This window comes from Oncorhynchus gorbuscha, linkage group LG01, assembly GCF_021184085.1.
Source record: "Oncorhynchus gorbuscha isolate QuinsamMale2020 ecotype Even-year linkage group LG01, OgorEven_v1.0, whole genome shotgun sequence".
NCBI lineage: Eukaryota > Metazoa > Chordata > Actinopteri > Salmoniformes > Salmonidae > Oncorhynchus > Oncorhynchus gorbuscha.
In genome coordinates this window covers 78268872-78291735 of record NC_060173.1, presented here as the reverse complement: position 1 = coordinate 78291735, position 22864 = coordinate 78268872, and the positions used below count along the sequence as shown (strand labels likewise).

General features: G+C 42.2%; 2 protein-coding genes across 6 annotated transcripts; one reads left to right on the top strand and one right to left on the bottom strand.

The window, feature by feature from the left end:
* Nucleotides 1-2345: 2345 nt before the first annotated feature.
* LOC124042958 (peptidyl-prolyl cis-trans isomerase G-like) lies at nt 2346-9264 on the bottom strand. The gene is made up of 13 exons (XM_046361114.1): nt 9110-9264; nt 8587-8663; nt 8406-8480; nt 8196-8303; nt 8059-8103; nt 7892-7979; nt 7454-7483; nt 7169-7308; nt 5310-5508; nt 5035-5211; nt 4855-4936; nt 4612-4757; nt 2346-4383 (listed from the first exon to the last, which is right to left on the bottom strand). The coding sequence occupies exons 2-13, from the start codon at nt 8645-8647 to the stop codon at nt 3345-3347; spliced, it is 2190 nt and encodes a 729-aa protein (XP_046217070.1). The 5' UTR covers nt 8648-8663; nt 9110-9264; the 3' UTR covers nt 2346-3344.
* A 47-nt stretch (nt 9265-9311) lies between these two features.
* On the top strand, nt 9312-22550 carry fastkd1 (FAST kinase domains 1). Of its 5 annotated transcripts, none has more exons than XM_046361102.1 (15): nt 9312-9500; nt 11755-12216; nt 12313-12381; nt 12497-12622; nt 12706-13104; nt 14692-14802; nt 18488-18619; nt 18733-19219; nt 19343-19457; nt 19545-19673; nt 20957-21088; nt 21182-21295; nt 21699-21843; nt 21959-22073; nt 22169-22550. In XM_046361102.1, exons 2-15 carry the CDS (start codon nt 11870-11872, stop codon nt 22259-22261), a joined length of 2514 nt encoding a protein of 837 aa, XP_046217058.1. In that variant the 5' UTR covers nt 9312-9500; nt 11755-11869; the 3' UTR covers nt 22262-22550. The 5 variants fall into 5 exon arrangements, with proteins under 5 accessions (XP_046217058.1, XP_046217026.1, XP_046217050.1 ...); XM_046361070.1 differs by lacking the exon at nt 9312-9500 and adding an exon at nt 9519-9865 and having other exon boundaries at nt 11858-12216; XM_046361094.1 differs by lacking the exon at nt 9312-9500 and adding an exon at nt 9520-11409 and having other exon boundaries at nt 11858-12216.
* The last annotated feature ends 314 nt before the right edge of the window (nt 22551-22864 follow it).

Here is a 22864-nt window from a genome sequence, read left to right as displayed (position 1 = left end):
AGAGCAATAGAGGAACAAAAGCAAGAGATGGAGAGGGAGCGCAGGAGGCTTTTTTTCAAATGCATAACAGAAAATGGTGAAGTTAAGGAAAGATAAAGAGGAAGAGATGTTCAGGTGAGTAGAAAATGATTGAAAAGGGAAATCACATGAGAAAATATTGGAAGTACGACAAAAATAAATATATATCTTTGGCATCACTAGTCAACAGTTGTCTTACAATTCTGAAAGTCTCATGGGCATGGATTTGCTAAGCCTCTTCTCCCTCCTAAGAGAGGTCCATATGCCCAGGGAGAGGATCATGAAGAAATTGGCTCCACAACAGCAGGGGCAGACAGACAATGAGAAGGAGCTCATTGCCAAGGCTATTATTGCTCAACGGCACAGCAGCAGAAGGAGATGGCTATGCTGGACTCCGTTGCCTCACACAGAGAAGCCATGGTATGGCATGTGCACCCTACCACAAGCAAGGGGTCAATCGGAAGCTCAAAATATTATTCTCACCAAATTCAACTCTGAATGAATATTTATCAAGGAATAAGTCTAAGTTGCTAACAACGTGTTCCATTATCATAATGACAATGTATTTGTTATTTCAGAGACAAGAACAGGAGCAAAGAACCAGAAAGCCCTTGACAGATAAGTCAGTTAAGAACAAAGTCTTATTTACAATTGACGGCCTACCCTGGCCAAACTCAGACGACGCTGGGCCAATTGTGCGCCGCCCTATGGGACTCCCGATTACGGCCGGATGTGATACAGCCTGGAATCAAACCAGGGGCTGTAGTGACTGTGGAGAAGCAGATCCAGCAGTATGCAAAGAATGTGATCAAGACATACAATATTTACACCACAAAGCTGCCAGGGAGGGAATTGGAGGTGGTCTTGGCCCCATCTTTGGAGGAGTGAGACCAAGTTACTTGGTTCAAGATGACATTGGTGTCCAGATGCCCAATTACGTCAGCAGTAGATCTCAGGACGTCAAGGCGCTGAACGAGACGTGGAATATTCAGCAATCCAAGAAAAAAAATTGGATTCACATGGTAAAGATCTGTTGAAAAGAGCAACATGGGCTGCATTTAAAACATATCTTTTTTTTCACTAATTGGTTTGTTGACCAATCAGATCAGCTCTGAAAGATCTGATGTAATTGGTCAAAAAAACAATTAGTAGAAGAAAGATCAATATTGGGCTGCCTGTGTGAACGCAGCCATGGTCAGGTAAAACATGATTAGAAAAATAAACCAATGGAATTAAAAATGTAAAAAAAGTCATAAGCATTTATGATATAAGACCATTTAGTAATTTATTGCACATACAAAAAAACAAACTTGATAGGCAGGTTGTTGACTGACAGTGTGATGATTGCTGTCCTTTTCAGTGCTCCAAGATGACTCATCTCAGAATTATGGGAATGTAGAGATAGTGATAGTAACCAATGTCTCTGAAATTATAATGTTTAGTTTAGTTTTGAGAATATACACAGTGGTGGAAAAAGTAACAAATTGTCAAACTTGAGAAGTAAAGCTACCTTCATAGAAAATGACTCAAGTAACTCAGGTAAAAGGACTCATTAAAGTCACTCATTAAAATACTACTTGAGTAAAAGTCTATATTTATTTGGTTTTAAATATACTTAAGTATCAAAAGTAAATGTAATTGCTAAAATATACTTGAGTATCAAAAGTAACACTTATTTCAAATTCATTATATTAAGCAAACCAGACAGCACGATTTCTTGTTTTCTTTGTTTAAGGATGGCCAGGGGCACACTCTAAAACTCAGGACATAATTTACAAAGCATTTGTGTTTAGTGAGTCCTCCACATCAGATGCAGTAGGGATGACCAGGGATTTTCTCTTTAAGTGCATAAATTGACCAATTCTCCTGTCCTGTTAAGCATTCAAAATGTAACGAATACTTTTGGGTGTCAGGGAAATGCTTGGAGTAGAAAGTACATTATTTTCTTTAGGAATATAGTGGAGTAAAAGCAAAAGTTGTCAAAACTATAAATAGTACTGTACAGACACCCAAAAAAACTACTTAAGTACATTCCACTACTGAATATACACAGTTCAATTAAAACTAGTGCACAAATTGGGAAACAATACTGATAGCCTGGTCCTAGATCTGTACCTGCATAACAATAGTCAGAATTGAATAAAGCACAGATCTGGGACCAGGGTAGTTTCATTTTAATACAGCTTCCAATTTGCTCATTCATACCCCCTTCCCCTCTCTCCCATGAACTACTCCACCAGATTAAAAATGTGATTCATCAATGTTCTCTATATGTATTGTATCAATTGTCACTTCTGTTAAACAATCTATAGGCAATAAAACAAACATTTTAACCATATCCTTTTATTTCAAAGCAGATGTTTCATTAGGGAATATTGAACTCTGACTGTTTACACAAAGCGGTTTTCATTTATAATTCAAAGGAAAGTCATGGCGAGGAATGTAACACCAGTATGAACTAACACGGTGGAACACCACAGCAATGCATTTACACCTAAGGGCGAGCTTATTTATTTTTTACATTTTAAAAGATGTAAGGGGAGGGGTCTGAACATAAGCACGTCTAAAAAAATGCATACAATAATACAAGCAATGTGTCAGTTCCTAATTCATTTTCTGACTGAGGTCAGGAAAAAGTTAGAATTCCCTGAAACAGCCAGGTAACAAGCAATTTAAAAAAAATGTATCTGTAACAACACAACCATTTTAATAATCAGCCCTTCAAATCAAATTGATCCTTCTCTACTGACATATACACTTATGTCAGACAGTTTTATATGTAGCACTTAGAGTATGTTCAGTGACAAATAATGTGACAGTTGGTAATGCAAACACTTAATAAAAAATAACCGTATGATTAGTCATACTGGTGATGTATCCATGTAATATTAGTTAAGTCAGGCATTAAGGCCAGAAAGAACAACAAAGGACATCAAATTCATCCCTTCCATTACAATTATCACACTGGAATAATATGACCCCTCTGTACCAGACAACAAAAAAAGTAAAAAAGAATCATTAAACCTGACAAACTTTTTAATGTTCCTTCCAACAGTCACATGTTCAGCCATTTCACCACGAACCCTCAATGCACATTACATTTCCAACATTTGTAAAAAATTTGTCTGACTGAACCCCCCCCTCCCAAAAAAAGTCTCCTAGCTGTCAAAACTTTTGAAATCTTCAATTGTACAAATGTTCCAGAATTGGATTGGTTGTAGTATTTGTCTAAAATGATTCTACAGCAGAACCACCCACACACGTTATTAGGTATAAACGTGTGAATTTTTCATTTCGATGATGGGCAAGAGTGGACATTGACTGGACTAATCACAGTCATCAGAACTTGAGCTGTACTTCTTTTTCTTGCTGTGGTTTTTATCCTTCTCTTGGCTCTTTGACTTTCGATTCCGCTCAGGGCTTTTCCCTGTGTCTTTGGACTTGTGAGAGGTCTCCTTTTCTGGGCTTCCCTCCCTTTTCTTCTTGGAGATGGGGCTCTTTCTACCCCTGTCCTTCCCTTTGCCCTCCCCTTCACTCTCAGAGTTGCTGCTCTTGGACCTCCTTCGTCTGTGAGTGTCTTCACTGTCTCTGTTCTTCCTCTGATGAGATGAACCGTCTTTGCTATGGTCTCGATTGTTGCTCTTACTCCTGGAGCGCCTGCCTCTACGGGAGTCTCTGCTCTTAACCTTGTCTGGACTCCTTGTCCGGTCTCGGCTCTTGGATCTACCTCTCCTTTTGTCCTCTCTCTCTCTGTGGCGCCGTCTTTCATTGCTCTTACTGCGCTCCCTACCTCGCTCTCTGTCCCGTCCTTGCTCTTTGTCTCGAGATGAGGCATGTCTCCCCCTGTCCCTGCTTCTGCTGAGAGATCGGTTTCTGTCCTTTCCAGAGTTCCTCTCCTTGCTTCTAGACTTTGCCTTAAGCTTCTCCCCATTTCTTCCTTTGGTCTCCTCTCGGTTCTTGTCAGCCTCAGTGGGTTTAGAGTGTTCTTTACTTCTAACACTGTCTTGAGTTCCAGACTCTGTGGCTTTTTCTTTGAGGTTTCTGTCCTTGCTTCTTAGGCGGCCCCTCTTATCATCCCCTTTGCTATGTTTCTGATCCCTCTCTCTGCTTTTGGACCTACCACTTTTCTCTTTGCTCTTACTGCGGCTTCGAGATTTGGCCTTCTTTACCTTGTGTTTGTTGTGCTTGTCTTCAGTTTTAGAAGTGTCCTTTTCTTTGCTCTTGGATCTATGAGAGCGACCTTTCTTCTCCTCTCGGTTTTTACTCTGGATTTCAGCAGCGTGTTCATGCTTGTTTTCAGAGGTCTTCCTCTCTCTTCCTCTTGGAGCTATGCCACTCTCATTCTTGTCGTCTGTCATGTCACCCCTACAAATATAAATACAGAGTAAAATCAACCTCACAGAAAACGCAGAATCCAAGTTGAGACTTTGAAGACACCTTAAAATAACTGGCCCTTGATGATAACTTTTGGCAGTAGAATAAATTAGCCAATACTTGAGAAGCTGCTATATAGATAAGAATAAACTGCTATGTACTTCAACAGCCTGATCAGTCCAGAACCGGCAGTTAAAATACTAAAAAAGTAGTACTTACTTGTCACCCTTTATCCAACGGTCTCCGCTGGATGCTCTTGGTGCCCTTTGTGCACGCTGCATCTCATGGCGCCAGTGTGGAGGAGTCTCACTACGCTGGAAACGGTCCCTTGACCTCGACCTGGAGTGTGACGGAGTTCGGTACCGCTGCAAGAAAGAGAATAAATTACCATTAACTTTCTAGACCCGTGTTTTGCAGAACCTGTATGATGATAGTACCGTACTTGCTTGACAGTGCACTTACTCTTGGACCTCTGCCTTTAATCGTCCTGCCTGATCTTGTCATCAGAAGGCTCCTCTGGTATGCTGACTGACAATGAAACATTCTGCAACAAAACAAAAAACGCATTTACACGAATATACTGTTGTTCCCAGTTGTAAAGGTTCAGAATGAACTGGAATGTTGTTCCGTCCATAAACTCACCTCTCCCTAGGCCTTTCCCTCTCCCTCTTTTTTTCCCTCTCCTTTCCAAACTCTTCTTTTTGCTGCTGAGGACTTCTCCTCATAAGGAAACTATTTTCTGGGATAACAGGGATTTCCTCTGGCCGTACCGTAGACGTAACCTCTTCCTCTTTCTCATCACCACTGCCAGCCTCAGACCTACAGACATTACAGACCAGACTTAAAACCTACGCTCGAATGAAGGCGGTTGTTAGAGTTCACATGCTACGAAACACATTAAAACAGTCACTACAAACTTTTTTTTATCTTTCTTCTTCTTCTGTTTCTTGTCCTTCTTTTTCTTGGACTCTTTCTTGTGCCTCTTCTTCCGTTTCTTGGATTCCTTATCAGATTCACCCTCAGATTCAGAAGAGTCATCGTCAGAACTGTCAGAGTCACTTGAGCTGTCGCTGCCACTGGAGACGGCCTTTAGTCTTTTCTTCTCTTCTTTCTTGGCTGTAAAATGGTAGAGGACAGTTAACATACAGCACCAGTCAAAAGTTGGGACACACCTACTCTTTCAAGGGTTTTTCTTTATTTTTTCTCTCATATTTTCTAGATTGTAGAATAGGGAAGACATCAAAACGATGAAATAACACATGGAATCATGTAGTAACCAAAAAAGGAAGAAGTGTTAAACAAAATCAAAATATATTTTCTATTTTAGATTCTTCAAAGTAGCCACCCTTTGCCTGCTCTTGGCATTCTATCGACCAGCTTCATGAGGTAGTCACCTGGAATGCATTTTAAATAACAGGTGTGCCTTGATAAAAATAAATTTGTGGAATTTAATTCCTTCTTAATGTGTTTGAGCCAATCAGTTGTGACATGGTAGGGGGTATACAGAAGACAGAACTATTTGGTAAAAGACCAAGTCCATATTATGGCAAGAACAGCTCAAATAAGCAAAGTGACAGTCCATCGTTACTTTAAGACATGAAGGTCAGTCAATGAGGAAAATTAAGTGCAGTCGCAAAAACAATCAAGAGCTATGATGAAACTGGCTCTTGTGAGGACCACCACAGGAAAGGAAGACCCAGAGTTACCTCTGCTGCAGAGAATAAGTTCATTCGTTACCAGCCTCAGAAATTGCAGCCCAAATAAATGCTTCAGAGTTCAAGTAATAGACATATCTCAATAGCAACTGTTCAGAGACTACATGAATCAGGCCTTCATGGTCAAATTACTGCAAAGAAACCACTACTAAAGGACACCAATAAGAAGAGACTTGCTTGGGCCAAGAAACACGAGCAACAGCCATTAGACAGGTGGAAATCTGTCCTTTGGTCTGATGAGACTAAATTTGAGATTTTTGGTTCCAAACGCCATGTCTTTGTGAGACGCTGAGTAGGTGAACGGATGATCTCCGCATGTGAGGTTCCCACAGTGACGCATGGAGGAGGTGGTGTGATAGTGTCACCAGCAAAGCACCCACTCACCGTCAGTGAGTTATTTAGAATTGAAGGCACACTTAACCAGCATGGCTACCACAGCATTCTGCAGCAATACGCCATCCTATCTGGTTTGCGCTTAGTGGGACTATCATTTGTTTTTCAACAGGACAATGACCACAAACTCACCTCCAGGCTTTGTAAGGGCTATTTGACCAATAAGGAGTGATGAGTGCTGCATCAGATGACCTGGCCTCCACAATCACCCGACCTCAACCTAATTGAGATGGTTTAGGATGAATTGGACCGCAGAGTGAAGGAAAAGCAGCCAACAAGTGTTCAGCATATGTGGGAACTCCTTCAATACTTTTGGAAAAACATTCCAGGTGAAGCTGGTTGAGAAAAAGCCAAGCTGTCATCAAGGCAAAAGGTGGCTACTTTGAAGAATTTCAAATATATTTAGATTTGTTTAACAATTGTTTTGGTTACTACATGAGTCCATGTGTTACTTCATCATTTTGATGTCTTCACTATTATTCTACAATGTAGAAAATTGTAAAAATAAAGAAAACCCTTGAATGAGTAGATGTGTCCAAACTTTTGACTGGTAAGTGCTAAGGATATCTCCCAAAGCTATGATCCTGACGATAACACAGTCCAAGGTCTCCAATCTAAAACAATAACAAGCTTAAAACACCTTGCCAATTTTTGGGAATCCTACGAACCTTTTGATTTTGGAATGAGCTCTCCACAGTTCATAACTTTCACTTCAGAGTATGGTCTACTGCCAGTATCTGTCTTTTGACTCTCCATTGTCTGAACAACCTCTTGGCCAGAGATCACTTGGCCAAAAACCACATGGACACTAGAATAAAAATCAGCAAGTTATAACAAGTGATAATTAAGAACAGATCGCTATTTATCTAACATGCTCTTATTATCAAAAGACCATCCAATCAGATACAGATTGTCGAACTAAGTTGCAATGCTTGTCAGAATATTATAATTACCCATCCAAGTGCGGTGTGGGTTTTGTTGTTCTGTATACCGATAACAAAAAAATGGAGCAGAAGATTAGAATGAGTCAAAACAAAATGTAGATTTTGATTCACTCAAGACGCTAGATTTATGAATGACCAACTCATAAATGTTGCATTACTCATCTCATATGTATATAATGTATTATATTCAATTTGACTTTATTTGAGTCTATACCACTCCGACATTGCTCGCCCAAATATTTATATATTCTTAATTCCATTCCTTTACTTTAGATGTGTGTATTGTTATGAAACAGTTAGATATTATTTGTTAGATATTACTGCACTGTTGGAGCTAGAAACACAAATTTTTCACTACACCCGCAATAACATCTGCTAGACATGTGTATGTGACCAATAAAAATTGATTTGATAATAGCAAGGCCCTTAAAACATTGATAGACTTACATGAAAAACTGGGATCCATTGGTATCTTTACCCCTGTTTGCCATTGACAGGAGGTACTCCTTGTTATGTTTGACAGAGAAGCTTTCATCTGAGAAACAAACAGGCCATTAGTTAGTCCTTGAGGCTGGTTATGATTAGAATATTAAACTAAATCTGTAGAGTCCTACCTTCAAAGAATCCTCCATAGATAGATTCCCCTCCTTTTCCATTGCCTGATGTACAGAAGGAATATAGAAATGTGAATATCTGCAAATAAAACATTTCTACGTTTTGGTTGTTTGAGGCAAACACGTATTTAATATACCTTCACTGAAGTCTCCTCCTTGAATCATGAAGTCCTTCACAATTCTGTGGAATAGGCATCCTTTGTAATGTAGAGGTTTTTGTGTACCTTTTCCAATTCCTTTCTCACCTGCACGAAAAGTAAAGGTTTAGTCAAAACAGAGAAGGCAATATGTGCATCATCTAAAGATGGTCGGAAATTAGTGTACAAAGACAAGAGAAAGTCAATTACCTGTGCAGAGGCATCGAAAGTTCTCACAGGTTTTGGGGCAGACGTCAGAAAACAATTCTACCACAACTCTGCCAACTGCAAGAGAAACCAGGTTTATGTACGTTTTAGTAAAGCATCTCTACATTTCAGATATATGATTAACTGGTGGTAAGATCAAAATGGAAAAACGTTGCATTCTTACCCAGCACGTTGCTGATGCCAATGTCAAAAAAACAGCGTGGACGCTGAACTTTTATTCCCATTATCAAACTTCTGTAGCTGAAACCAACGTGTTTTGCTGTTAGTTAGCGAGCGTAATTTAGCTCGATAGCTAGCTAACGTTAGTTGTTTACAAATACAAACATAACACCCATCTCTAACAAAAAGCGGAGGCTAATATAGCGTATTCATTCATTGGCATTAGGACCATGGTGTACAAAAAACATGACTAGTTAAGGTTAACTCATTTAAAAACACGCTTTATCAACATGAATGAAATAACGTGAATGTCTAGACGAAACAATGTAAACTAAAACGACATTTTCATTCTAGTTAGTCGTTTTGCGGATTATGGCCTGCAAGTAGCTACGCTGCTAAAACTACTAGCTGCTGTTAACGTTAGCAGGTACTTAATGTAACGATACATCTCCGTCTTTCTTTCGGATTCACCGCTATTTCAAATTGACATAACTCACAATAGCGGAAATATTATAGAGTTGACCTACAAATTAGCTCAGTTGGTCAACTGAGGCCAATATCTCACGGTAGCTCTCCTCAACAAGGTGAAATCGAGTTTCATTCAGCGCTTCCTCCACAATGTTTTCTAAAGATGGCGCGACAGGAAAAGTCAGTGCATTTTGGGTAAAAAGATGTGCCAGTCGGCGCGCAGAAGATGGCCTTTCATACGTGCGAGCTTTGGTACATCTGGCTGGCTGGTTTTGGCTGTTATTATGATGATCGCTCATAATGCAAACGCAAACATTTTTGATCAAATATATATTTTTAAATGTCTTCCGGTATTGTTTACCTGCTGCTTATGTAGAGTACATAAACTAAGGGACACCGGTGTTTACGTGTTATTTACATTAGGTACTTGCTCATGGATTATGGTAAAAGGTACAGTATATTGAAACAAGTACGGTAGTGGTCACGCTTCAAGAAATCGAGAAATCCGGGGGAAAGAGGGCGCACTTGTTTGAAATGGAAAAGCGCCGTGGTAGATACTATATTGATAAAGAAGAACATCAAGTCCCGAGGGGTTCGTTCTGCTTGTGACAGCCGGTTAAATGGCGTCCCTTGACAAGATGTATGTCAGAAGAAGTGCAGTATTATCATAAGGAGAGTTATACTTGGAATACGGAGGAGGAATGGAGCGGAAAAGAGGCAGAGGAGGTCTAAGAGAGGAAGAGGGTGAACTTGAGTCGGTTAAAACGGCGGGGAAATTGAGATTGTTAAAGAAGAATGGTAGAAAGTGTAACAGAGTGAGTTTAAGACAGGAGGAGAAATGGAAGTGATCGAGGGCGAAGTATCGGGAGGTGGTAGGTGAGGTGAAGTTCTCGGGGCCCGAGGCTTGCACTGAAGGTCAGGATAAAGATGAGTCTGTGACAGTAGGAGGGATTTTTTTTTAAAGTGGACCCCTTTGATCCATTTGAGGTTTCAGGGTGGGTGAAAACAGAGTTGGATGTTGTGGAATCGCTGAGGGTAACCAGAAGTGGTCTTGTGATAATTGTATGTGTTTCTTCTGGTCAGGGGGAGCGCGGTGTTAAACCTTTTGGTAGGCCGTCATTGTATTTAAGAATGTGTTCTTAACTGACTTGCCTAGTTAAATAAAGGTTAAATAAATAAACAAAATGGGGGCAAGATATGTGAATTGTTTTGCTCTCAAGAAAAGGGTGCCATTGAAATTAGTTATTACTGGGGTTGTTTGGTGCAAAGCAGACAGACATGGCGTGAGGGGAGAAACAGAAGATTCAGTGTCTGTTCTTTTGAGTTTTTATGTTGAGTCTTTGCCGGACAGTGATGTTAGTATATATAAAAGTTATCCTGTATGAGCTTTTGTGCCGACTACATTACGTTGTTACAGGTGTCAAGCTTATGGGCATGTGGCAGCAGTGTTTAGGAGTGAGGTTCCTAGATGTGAGAAGTGTGCAGAAGAGCATGAGACGAAGAAGTGAGTAGCATTGGGGAAAGTAGTGGTATGTGTTAATTGTAGGGGTATCCATGTGGCTGGGGATCAGAAATGTCCCATGCAAGAGAGGCAGGTTGAGGTTTCCAGGGTTAGAGTAGGGCAGAAGTTGTCATATGGTGAGGCAGCGAAGAAGGGTCAAGGGGAAGGGGATCCTGAGAGGAGTAACAGATCTGTACCAGTACAGAGGGATAGGCCAACAAGTGATATGTTTCAGTAAGATTGGATTTTTGGCATCTATAGTAATGGTTATCAACTATACTGCAGGGATGAAACGTAAGTCACAGAAAATAGTTGTTGTGGTAGCTGCAGAGAGGTATCTTGGTATGTGAGACTTGACATCAGAAGAGTTACAGGGTGTGTTAAGTGGTGGTGTCCCATCATTTCAGACTGTTTGCCTAAAGTAGGAATAAATATATTTAAATAGTGGAGTAGGGTATTTATTATTTGAGTCTAGTGTTAGATGGTAGGGTATTTGTTGTGTTTTTTTATTGGATAAAAAAAAATTAAGATTTTTTTTTTTTTAAATCAAAGTACAAGGGAGTTATACTCCCGTCTAGTAGGTGGCGGTAATGCAACATTTATTGGATGCCAACCGCCTTTAAACATCATCGAAGAATAATAAAAAGTACGGTAGCCTAACACAGCCAACAGACCCAAGTCAAAAATTGATGTAGCCATTTAGCTAGCTGGAGAAGTAAAATAGATAAATTATACTAGTTTGTTTGGTAGATTTCACTGTAATTCATAATTTGATATAACAAACAAAAATAAACTTACACCGGTAAACGGCAAGATGTGTTGGGAACGGGATTGACTTGGGCACTGTCCTGTCCCCACGTGAGTAGCACACGCTTTTATAATCATTGTAATTGTCACTGCTAAGGCTTGAAAGTCAAGTCCCTGATTTTCCAATTATTAGGTATAGTAACTTACTACTTTACCCGTTATGATAATAATTTGCCAAGTATATTATTTCGTAATAGTATAATCATACTGTATAGGCATGCTTGTCAGATATAACTAGGAATATGAAAGGACGCCATCTGTGTCAGTCAGCTGTGTTGTTGCCGACGTTGTTACTGGATGCATGAATGAATTTGTTTCAGCGTGTACCTTCATTTCACATGATTCATTTTGTGGACATACGTATTTATCTTCGCTATAAATTCATATATTCTACAGATGTTTCACTTGAGGAATATGCAGGCAGCTTTCTGTGGACCTGATCTTGGCCCTTGTTAGTTTACCTTCTAAATAGGTGGACTTCCATTGTCACTTGAACTAGGCCGGGTTCTCCATGTCCATGTTTCGGCTCCGAGCTGTGACTGGGAGCCGCTACCTGCGCAGGTTTTTGCATGGGGGAGCAGCGAACCGGGATCATGTTCTGGAGCAGCTTGGCATCTGCTCTGGTGAAGACCAAGTGCTGGAAGTGGTCGGCAAGAACAAGGCCAAGCTGACTGTGAACCACGTTGGCTGTGCCATAGGCATGCTCTGGCATTTCCAGAAGGAGAAGCCACAGATCCTGAGAACGGTTGAATTCATCAAAAGCCACCCAGAGTTCCTGACTCTCCGGGTGCTGGCTGAGAACAAAATTGAGCTCATGGATGATGTCATGTTGGTGGACATGCTCTACAATGTTCTCAGGTACAGATGTTGACTAAGTAGTGGATAAGCATGCATACTTAGTCTTTAAATGTTTGCTTACATTTTCACATCAATGTTGTATTTTCTCATTTGAAGGCTCAATGTGGAACCGTCTGATTCTCTTGCTCAGCAATTGGTCTCAGAGGCCTGGCTCAGATTATACAGGTAAATCAATAACGTGTTATTTAGCTATTGAATACTACATACCTAAAGCAGAACCATCTTTTAACATGGTGATGTGAGCTGGTGTACAGATGTGGGTTGATTCACTGTTTTTCAGATTTCCAATGCCATCACTGTCCAAGTTTGCTGTCTGTCTAAGTGATCAACATCTGCAGAACAGTCCTCCAATGGGTCAAATCACTGACATTTTGAATCAGAAACTCTCCTCAATTGATGATGCCAGGTACAAAGAAACAATAACATAATCAGTACTGGTAAGTCCTTGATACTACTTAATTTTTCAAATTTCTGGACATGTCTCTGCAGGATCCTGACGACCCTGATGGTCAGTGTGTCATCTTTGGTGTCCCCTCATCTGCGGGATAAACTCATCAATAAAGCAGATCATCTCCTTGACACCATGGATCCCTCACATTACAACAACCCCAGGAGGATGGTGCAGTTCCTGCGCAACATCAAGTATAGTTACCGTCCCCTGCTGGAGAAGTGCAACCATATTCTCTTGCGCAATGTTCCCCACCTAAATGCAGAGAACATAAGCATCATCATGGGGCTCTACCAGTCAATACAGTTCAACAACTGTGACTTCCGTCTGGCTGCAAAGCAAAGGCTGATGGAACTCGTGGACTCGAGCGCAGACCCTTTCTCCTTCACCAAGCTGTTTGTTGCTCTTGGGCCTATGGCAGGGGAGGACACCAAAGAGAGGTAGGTTGAACATTTTAGTATGCCACGGCCATAATCTGTTTCAATAACCTGTATAGTTTTACAACTATGAATCAACTTTGAATTGTGACGCAAGTTCAATTCACAGACTTTTTTTTCCCCAACTCTTTTACATTGCCTTCAGAAAGTATTCAAACCCCTTGACTTTTTCCACAATTTGTTGTTACAAAGTGGAATTGAAATGAATTTAATTGTTGTTCTTTTTGTCAACGATCTACACAGAATACTCTGTCAAAGTGGAATAATTTTTTTATTTTTTATTAATGGCAAATAAAACACTCAAATTTTGATTAGGATATGTATTCAACCCTCTGAGTCAATACATGTTAGAATCACCTTTGACAGCGACTACATCTGTGAGTCCTTCTGGGTTAATCTCTAAGCTTTGCAAACCTGGATTGTACAATATTTGCCTGTTTTTCTTTAAAAAATGATTCAAGCTCTGTCAAGTTGGTTGTTGATCATTGCTAGACAACCATTTAAGTATCATAATAGATTTCCAAGCCGATTAAAGTCAAGACTAACTAGGCCACTCAGGAACATTCAATGTCGTCTTGGTAAGTCACTCCAGTGTATATTTGGCTTTGCGTTTAATAATAACCTTATTGTCCTGCTGAAAGGTGGATTTGTCTCCCAGTGTCTGTTGGAAAGCAGAGTGAACCAGGTTTTCCTCTAGGAATTTGCCTCTGCTTAGCTCTATTTCTTTTCTTTATATCCTAAAAAAAACTCCCTAGTCCTTGTCGATGACAAGCATACACATAACATGATGCAGACACCACCATGTTTGAAAATAAGAAGAGTGGTACTCAGTGTTGTTAGATTTCCCCCAAATATAATGCTTTGTATACAGGACAAAACATTTTTTTGCCACATGTTTTGCAGTATTGCTTTAGCTGTCATTTAGGTTAGTATTGTGGAGTAACTACAATGTTGTTGATTCATCCTCTGTTTTCTCCTCCGTTTTCGATCACAGCCATTTAACGCCTTAAATAGTTTAAAATCACCATTGGCCTCACGGTGAAATTCCTGAGCGGTTTCCTTCCTCTCCGTCAACTGAGTGAAAAGGACACCTGTATCTTTGTAGTGACTGGGTGTATTGCTACACCATCCAAAGTGTAATAACTTCACCATGCTCAAAGGGATAGTCAATTACCTTCTTTGCATGACATTGGAAAACCTCCCGGGTCTTTGACGTTGTGTCTGTGATTGAAATTCACTGCACGACTTAGGGATTACACCGATAATTGTAAATGTGTGGTACAGAGGTGGGGTTGTCATTCAAAAATCATGTTAAACACCATGTATGGGACACAGTTAGTCCATGCAACTTATTATCTGACTTGTTAAGCTCTTTTTTTTATTCCTGAAGTTATTTAGTCTTGAAATAATAAAGGGGTTCAATCTAAATTGAAAACATAATTCCACTTTGAGTTTATGGGGTATTGTGCGTAGATCAGAGACACATCTACATTTTATCCATTTTAAAATGCAGGCTGAAACAGAACAAAATGTGGAAAAAAGTTGAGGGGTGTGAATACTTTCTGAAAGCACTAACCACTTATCTTTCAGGTTGGAGAGTACAGCACTGCTACTGGCAGAAGATTTTAATGCCCATCAGGCCCTAGCTGTGGCAGAGACACTAGAGGAGATTCAGTGTAGAAACCTGAATCTGATCCAAAAGTAAGTTCATTCTCTGTTGCAGCCATGTTTGAAAGTTGCATATAGACAGTAGAACTAAGGCAAGTTCCTTTTGTCAGTCAACTTCAGTACAACCTACTATGTTGTATATACATACTACTAACTGTTCCATAGTGGTAGAGCGTACGTGCTCACCCCCTGGATGTTGTGTGCTGAAGCTTGTACATGTTGTCATACGTTTTCTGATCACAGAAAATTTGTTATTCTTCAATTTGCTAGTGCAATGAGTAAGATGGCTAAGAAAATGACCGAGACGACAGTGGCTAAGCTGAGGTCGATCATGCCCCCAGTCATGCGGTTATAGCATTTCTCTGAAAGATACTCATGATCCATGTGTAGTTTGTCTCGGCTTGGATCCCACTCAGGCGGCCCTCACTCGAACCAGTCCGTGTGCGCATTTTTACGTACTGTGTACAAGCTCTCTTCTTGAGGAAGCTTTGAATTACAGAAGGCTACTTTCCTTTCCCGGATGCCAGGAAGCGGAGCTGGGTTGGATGGTTGGTACAAATGTCTGCCTGGGCGCGGGGTATGCAGTGGTTGCCCCTCTTCCCAGACTTGTTGAAGTGTCCGGTCCCAATGGTGAAGTTGCTGGGGTAGCTCACTTGTTTGGTATACGTAGTGTTATGTCACTTGGTTATTCTAAACGGAACGTGTTGAGGTCAAAGATTCTAGCTAGCCAAGCATAGGCTAAAAAACCTCTTGGCTAACGTTGGCTTGCATGCTTAACTTTCCTTGACTGGAAGTTATTAGCTTTCCCCCGGCATTATGGCAACCCCATTGCTATTTTCAATTCCCGGAGTTCACAGGTGTTAAGTCTTGTCTTCTGTATGCAATGAAAAGTGTTCCTTCTCCATGTTCAGAGACACAGTTATCAAGAGTGGTGGAAATGGAATAACCAATCTCTCTCTGTCCACAAGGTGGTGTCCCGCCCCTTCATATGGCATATCACGGTAGTCTCGTCTTTCCGACCAATGGCGCGCATATGCAGTGTCGCCCTTGATCATGCAAATGGTGACGTCAGGCTACAATATTTTTTATTTTACCTTTATTTAACTAGGCAAGTCAGTTAAGAACAAATTCTTATTTTCAATGACTGCCTAGGAACAGTGGGTTAACTGCCTTGTTCAGGGGCAGAACAACAGATTTTTACCTTCACAGCTCGGGGATTCGTTCTTGCTAGTCCAACGCTCTAACCACAAGGCTACCTGTGTGTATGTCTCCCCCACGCTTCTGCAGCATCATCTCGTCGACTGTTCCCGAGGCCTCCATATCCTCCCCTTCCAGACGCAAGCAATCGGAGTGGTTCCTATGTCGAAGATCCGGGACTGCTGGTACAGCCGGTATTCCTGGTTACGAAAAGGGATGGACATTACGTTCCATTCTAGACCTTCGTGCCCTCAGCAAGCACCTCAGTCTACTCTGAATGCTCATGAGCTGCCGGCTATTACAGCGATTGTCTGGTGGCGGAGTCTAAAGGGCAAGCAATGTTACACAAATTCATGCTACTGGCCCGTATTCAGTCTCTAGGCTTCATAAGAAACCAGAAAAAAGTCTGTCTGACTCCATCTCAGCGCATTCTGTTTCTGGGTCTCGAGCTAGACTCACGTGTGTATCACACTTTTCTATCCCCACAGAGGGTGTCTGAGTTCGAGCTCTGCATAGACAAATTTTGTCTGGGTCACACAGTGCGTTTTCGGCAGTCCCTATGCCTACAGGGGATAATGGCGTCTGTGATAGAAGTCGTTCCCGTAGGGCTATTGTTGATAAGGCCCTTCCAGCGTTGAGTGCTAGCCACTCACCTGGACATGTCTCGCAGCCTAAGCCAGTCGCTTTGGTTGTCCCTGTCAGGCCTCCAGGCCATGGCCAAGTGGTGGGTCCCTCTGCTATTGTCAGGGGGCTCCCATGGGCTGAGTTATATCCTGCAAGGTGATTACGACAGATGCATTCCTCTGAGGGTGGGGTGCTTTGTACGAAGGCAGCTCGATTCGGGGGGTATGGACACTGGTGCAGAACACACTGCATGTCAATTACCCGTAGTATCTGGGGCACTGGCACATCTTCCTGTTTTCATCTGGCTGGTCAGAACCGACTATGTCAGTGGTGGCGTGCATAAACAGATGGAGAGACTCTCTCTCCCTCCTAACCTTGGATTGCTCCCTATTGCTGGGGAGCAGGGCGCACATGCTTTGGGTAACGCATGTCCCCGGTTGCTTCAACTCAGGTGCAGGTCTTTTATCCAGATGGGGCCCTGTCCCTCAGGAGTGGAGGCTCTCCCAGGTATTTTTATGCATCGTGAGGAAACGCACTGTCATCTATTTTTCTCGATAGGGGACCCGGGTGCCCCGTTGGGAACTGGTACACTAGTGGCCTCGTACCCTCCTTTACTCAGTTCCACCACTGGTTCTGATTCACCCCACGTTGGAGTGGGTGAATCGGGAGGGCTTACCATTGATTCTTGTGGCTCCCCGTTTGCTCAGGCAGCCGTGGCGATCATTTGCCTTTTTAGACGAGGACTCGTGGGAACTTGATGTTCCAAATGCACAGGCAGGTTTGGCAAGCGAGGCCTGAGATTTGGTTCCTATGAGCCTGGCCCCTAAGATGGACAATTATTGCTACCATTCAGTCTGCAGAGGTGGTTGAATGGCACGAAAATGGGCCACAGGATCTCGTCACGGGTATCTATGTTCATTCAAATTGCCATCGATAAAATTCAATTGTGTTCATTGCCGCCTGTAGCTTATGCCTGCCCATGCCATAACCCCACTGCCACCATGGGGCACTCGGTTCACAACGAAGACATCAGCAAACCGCTCACCCACACGATGCCATACACTTGGTCTGCGGTTGTGAGGCCGGTTGGACTAAAATTCTAAATTCTCTAAAACGATGTTGGAGGCGAATTATGGTAGAGAAATGAACATGAAATCCTCTGGCGACAGCTCTGGTGGTTATTCCTGCAGTAAGCATGCCAATTGCACACTCAACTTGAGTGGACCTGTGTAATGATCATGCTGTTTAATCAGCCTCTTGCTATGCAAAGGAGAAATGCTCACCTACAGGGCTGTAAACAAATTTGTGCCAAAAATGAGACATTTCTGGGATCTTCTATTTCAGCTAATTAAACATGGGACCAACACTTTACATGTTGCGTTATATATTTTTGTTCAGTGTAGTATCCGTAGGGGTCGGCTTGTGGCATGATATACAGTGGGGCAAAAAAGTATTTAGTCAGCCACCAATTGTGCAAGTTCTCCCACTTAAGATGAGAGGCCTGTAATTTTCATCATAGGTACACTTCAACTATGACTGTATTTCCGTATAGTATGTTGTACTGAAGTTGACTGACTGAAAGGGAACATATAACTTTAATGTTTGTTCCCTGAAGGAGGGAAACGTGGTGCATAACCTGTTTGCTCCCGCAACGCCCGTTGCTGGGCTCGGTGACGAGTGGTATTAAATTGAAGGAATGAATCCGAGCCTCACACTTATCACCTGTGGAAGGCGGGGCTTCCAGCGAGGTGCAGATTACATTGGCCTTGTCAAGTGTGATTTATAGATCCTTCAACTGAAGTTGCGAGAGTGCGACTCTCCATCGTATGTTGTACCTCGTTTTCCCTCCTTCAGGGAACAGTAGTTATAGTCATAATGTAACATTGTCTCTTTACAGGATTGCATTAGTAGTCCACAAGAACCTGCATGTCTACAAGCCCATGGAGATAGCCAGGATCACACAAGCCCTGATCCTGCTGCATTACCAGAGTCCAGAGCTCTTCACTAAATTAAGGAACATTCTGGTTCAGTGAGTAATTATTTGAAATAATTCTTTGCCCACCAAGCTCCTTTGTGTGTAGACGGGTCACTCTTATTGCATACTATACAGTATGAGTAAGCTAATACAACTTCTTCTCACAGGTTCTTGCTGAACAGTGTCTACCCATATGAAGTGACCATGCTGACTCGTGTTCTCTCCATGCTGCCTTCACCTCGACTCGACGAAGGCGTCGTTTCACGGGTGGAGGCAGTGCTGCCCCAGTGTAATCTGAATGACCTGAACACCTTTGCAATGGCCGTCGCTAAGTGGTTGCGAAATGACCCGTCCTACCGACACAGCACGCCCAGCAAGTATGTGCGTCTGCTACAGATCCTGAACCGCTGCGGGCATGAGCGCCTGCGCAAGGCTGATCGCCTGGACTTGGTGTTGGAGGAGCTCAAGTACATGTCAGGGGAATGGTTTGAGGAGATGCTGCTGGAGGAGACCATGGTTACACTCCAGAGGTTGGAGGACCAGATATCCTGGACCAATGTGCCTGAGATGGCCCTTTTCCTGACCAGGACTAATCACCTCTGTACTCCATTAATGGACCGCATCGCTAGCGTGGCCATGGAGAATATCAACAAGGTACTTTGAGACATGACACATGACCTTTTATTTTACATTAGGGAATACTGTTGTATTGCCTGTATATATGTAGAGACCGAATGGAAGTCCCGTACTATAACTATTCCCCCCTCTGTCCTGAAGATCCACTACTCAGCGACTTATGCCACCTTGCTGCCCTTTGCCATACTGAATTATGATCCACCAGGGGTGGACGAGCTGTTTGACATCTGCATTCAGCGCGTCATACCTCATATCAGTAAGTGATTGTGGATTATGCTACATCTTTTGTGTTTTGAACTCCTCAATAGGACCAGCCAAATATATTTTGTTCTTCTTCCTCCAGGTTCCTTTGACCCCCATCTGCTTGTACTTCTCGCATATGCCCTGGCTGTGGCTGACTGCTTCCCGGAGGACCTGGTTCGAGAAATCTTCAATGTGAATTTCCTTGCCAAGCTGGATTCCCAGTTAGAAAGTATGTTATCGGATTATATTAGAAATGTGTGAATGAATGCAAACTTGTATCCTGTTTCTGTTTCCCTTACTATCAAAAAAAAAGCTAATCAAGGTTGAATTGTATACAAATGCAAAACAATATACATTCGGTGGCCAGTTTACTAGGTATACCAACCTAGTCATGGGTCGGACCCCCCCCCCCCCTTGCCATTACCATTACACCACTGCCACCAGCCTGTATCGTTGACACCAGGCAGGATGGAGCCATGGACTCGTGCCGCTTACGCCAAATCCTGACACTGCCATCGGTATGACGCAACAGGGACCAGGCAACGTTTTTTTGTTCCACTCTTCAGTTGTCCAGTGTTGGTGATCGCATGCTCACTGGAGCCACATATTCTTGTTTTTATCTCATAGGAGGAACCCAGTGTGGCTGCAAAAGCCCATTCATGACAATGACTGACGAGTTGTGCGTTCCGAGATGCGTTCCTCTTCACCTTGAATTCAGCGAGCGTTGTGTTCTTGTATTTTCCATCTCCATGTAGCTTAAGGAAGTGTTCTCTTAGTTTTGCCGGTGCTAGACCAGAATTGCCCAACTTGGCATTGCAAATCATGCAGTTAGGGCGCTGACTCCCATCATGTTCCGTTATACATGTGAATCCATATTGTACATATTCGTCCGACCAATTTCATTTGAAGGGATTAAAATGTTAAGAAAGAAATCACAAGACGTACCATCACGACAGTCACAAGTCGACTACTGAGCGCACCAAATTCCCTGCAGCACAGATAGGCCAAGCGATGTAGCGGTTCGATCGAACACAGGTTAAGAACCACTGCCCTAGACACTGTCTGTTAACTCAAAGTTACACCACAACAAGGTTCCAGTTTTAACGTTTACTCAGCCGTATTAGCACAATACAAGGTTGCCATTGCACTCAGGCCAGGTTCATCAACAACGAGACTCCTGCGCAGGCTCACTAATTACAGAGTGATAGGGATACTTAACACTGTCATGTGTGAAAAGCCCAGGAGGTCAGCTGTTTCTGAGATAATGGAACCTGCACGCCTGACTCTGGTGAGCATACCACGCTCACAGTTTTGCCCATTCCAATATTCAATGCCTCGATGCCTGTCTGCCTGCTGTCTGCCTGCTTTATATAGCAAGCCATGGACACATGACTCACTGTTTGTAGGAGCGAACCATTTTCGTGAACGGGGTGGTGTACTGGTGTGTAGTATAAAAGGTTAAATATTATGAGATGAGGCTGGTGGGATAAGCATAACTCTCTTTTGTGGTAGCCCTGCCTGACGCCCTCAACAAGCGGATCCGCCTGCGTCTCATGGAGCTAAATCGGGCTGTGTGTCTGGAGTGTCCAGAGTCCCAGGTTCCCTGGTTCCACGAGCGTTACTGCCTCCAGTTACAGAAGAAAGGTGAGCCAATACTGATATATTTATATTTGTGGTTTGCCCCAGTTCCTACATCACAAATGTTGAGGGGTCTAATTTCACGCTTACTTTTGTCAGGGAATGGTTCCATCAGTCCTGTCCAACAACAAATCCACAAAATGCTTGGGGAAGTTCTTGGAGGGATTAATTGTGCCAGAGTGGCATTGCTCACTACTTATTTCTACACAGTAGGTGGGTAATACACAGGATTGGATTGCGGCATGTTTGACAGCAGTTGGCTCCCCCTTACAAAAAAAGATTGCAGCCAGTTTGCAGTATAACTACAGTGTGCTGCAAATACTGCGTCCAGAATAAATACAAATTTGCTGCAGTAATTTTGCAGTGTAACTGTAGTTATAGTGCAGTTCAACTACAGTTACACGGCATTTATTCTGCAGTCATTGCGTCCAAAATACCACAGTCGACTGCAGTTTCTGCACTTTTACTGCAGTTTCAAACTGGCAATCTTTTTTTTTTGTAAGGGCTGAGTCCTGACTGTGTGTTATGTTAGTCGATTGGTATTACACTGAAAAGTTAATCAAATGTGTCTGTCACCTGTTCTAATTGTGATCTATATTTAATCTGCTCTCCCTAGACTTTGAATGTGTTCTGGACAGACATCACCATGCGGTGGCCTACAGTGAGCAGAGCCAGCTGCAGATATCTGAAGATGGGAAAGTCCGCTGGGGTTCTGACTCTGTCGGGAAGGATCGGAGTGAGGTCCCTCCAGGGGCACAACGGTACAAAACTTTATTGGTAGATTTCTGAACTTTTGGTTGAAAACGTTTTGCTGATGTACTGTTATCATGGGTAAACACATTGTATATGATTTTTTTTCCTTTTTCCCCTTATCAGTGTTGCTGTGGACTTCTTGGATTCCAAATCATTCTGCAAAAACTCTCGTCACATGAAAGGGGAAGCCATGATGAGAAAGAGACATCTGGAGATTCTGGGATATCATGTTGTCCAGGTATGTGTGTGAAATATCATGTCTGTCCTTTTCAGTGGTATTACTGTGTATATAAAATTGTATGTCACTGATTAATGGTAATGCCATTTAAACAGATCCCTCATTTTGAATGGAACTCTATGGAGCTCTCCACACAGGATGCATGGAAGGAATACCTTCGGAAGAAGATATTTACTGGGCTTCCCTAAAGCACCTAGATGTTGAATGAAGGACACGTGTTATATTGCTTTTGCTACTGAACTGTGAGAGGAAAAAGTCTGCCTTTTAGAAATATATATTTGCAGGCAGGTCATTGACTATTATTTTTAAGCATCAGATGTTTATCAAGTGCTCCTTATTGCCGACTCCAAATCCTAAAGTGGACATGGAGCTACCTCACCTCCTGCCAAGAAAAAAAATGTATCAGGCTTTTTATATGAACTGTGTCATTTGTCAAATAATAATAATTGTTTGTAATAAAAATTTTAGAAAAGCTTTGTTTTGATTCCGCCAATGAATCTGTAACACATAAATATAATACATTGAGCAGGAAGACATGTATGTAGACAAACCTTTAAGGTACAAACTTTACTTTCTTGCCCTTGTTTGTACCCTGTTTTGTTCTGCTACCATGCTGTGTTGCCATGTGTTGCTGCCATGCTATGTTGTCTTAGATCTCTCTTTATGTTGTGTTGTCTCTCTTGTTGTCTCTCATGATGTGTGTGTGTGTTGTCCTATTTGTTTTTTGCTGCAGCCCCCGTCCCTGCAGGAGGTCTTTATCCTTTTGGTAGCCGGTCATTGTAGATCATAAT

Coding starts and splice junctions, on each gene's coding strand:
- LOC124042958 (XM_046361114.1), bottom strand. CDS start 8,647: ATGGGAATAAAAGTTCAGCGTCCACGCTGTTTTTTTGACATTGGCATC. Junction 8,304..8,405: donor CTTTCGATGCCTCTGCACAG/GTAATTGACTTT, acceptor CTTTTCGTGCAG/GTGAGAAAGGAATTGGAAAA. Junction 7,484..7,891: donor AATGGATCCCAGTTTTTCAT/GTAAGTCTATCA, acceptor ATCGGTATACAG/AACAACAAAACCCACACCGC.
- fastkd1 (XM_046361070.1), top strand. CDS start 9,752: ATGGAGCGGAAAAGAGGCAGAGGAGGTCTAAGAGAGGAAGAGGGTGAA. Junction 14,803..18,487: donor AACCTGAATCTGATCCAAAA/GTAAGTTCATTC, acceptor GTCTCTTTACAG/GATTGCATTAGTAGTCCACA. Junction 19,458..19,544: donor GCGCGTCATACCTCATATCA/GTAAGTGATTGT, acceptor TTCTTCCTCCAG/GTTCCTTTGACCCCCATCTG.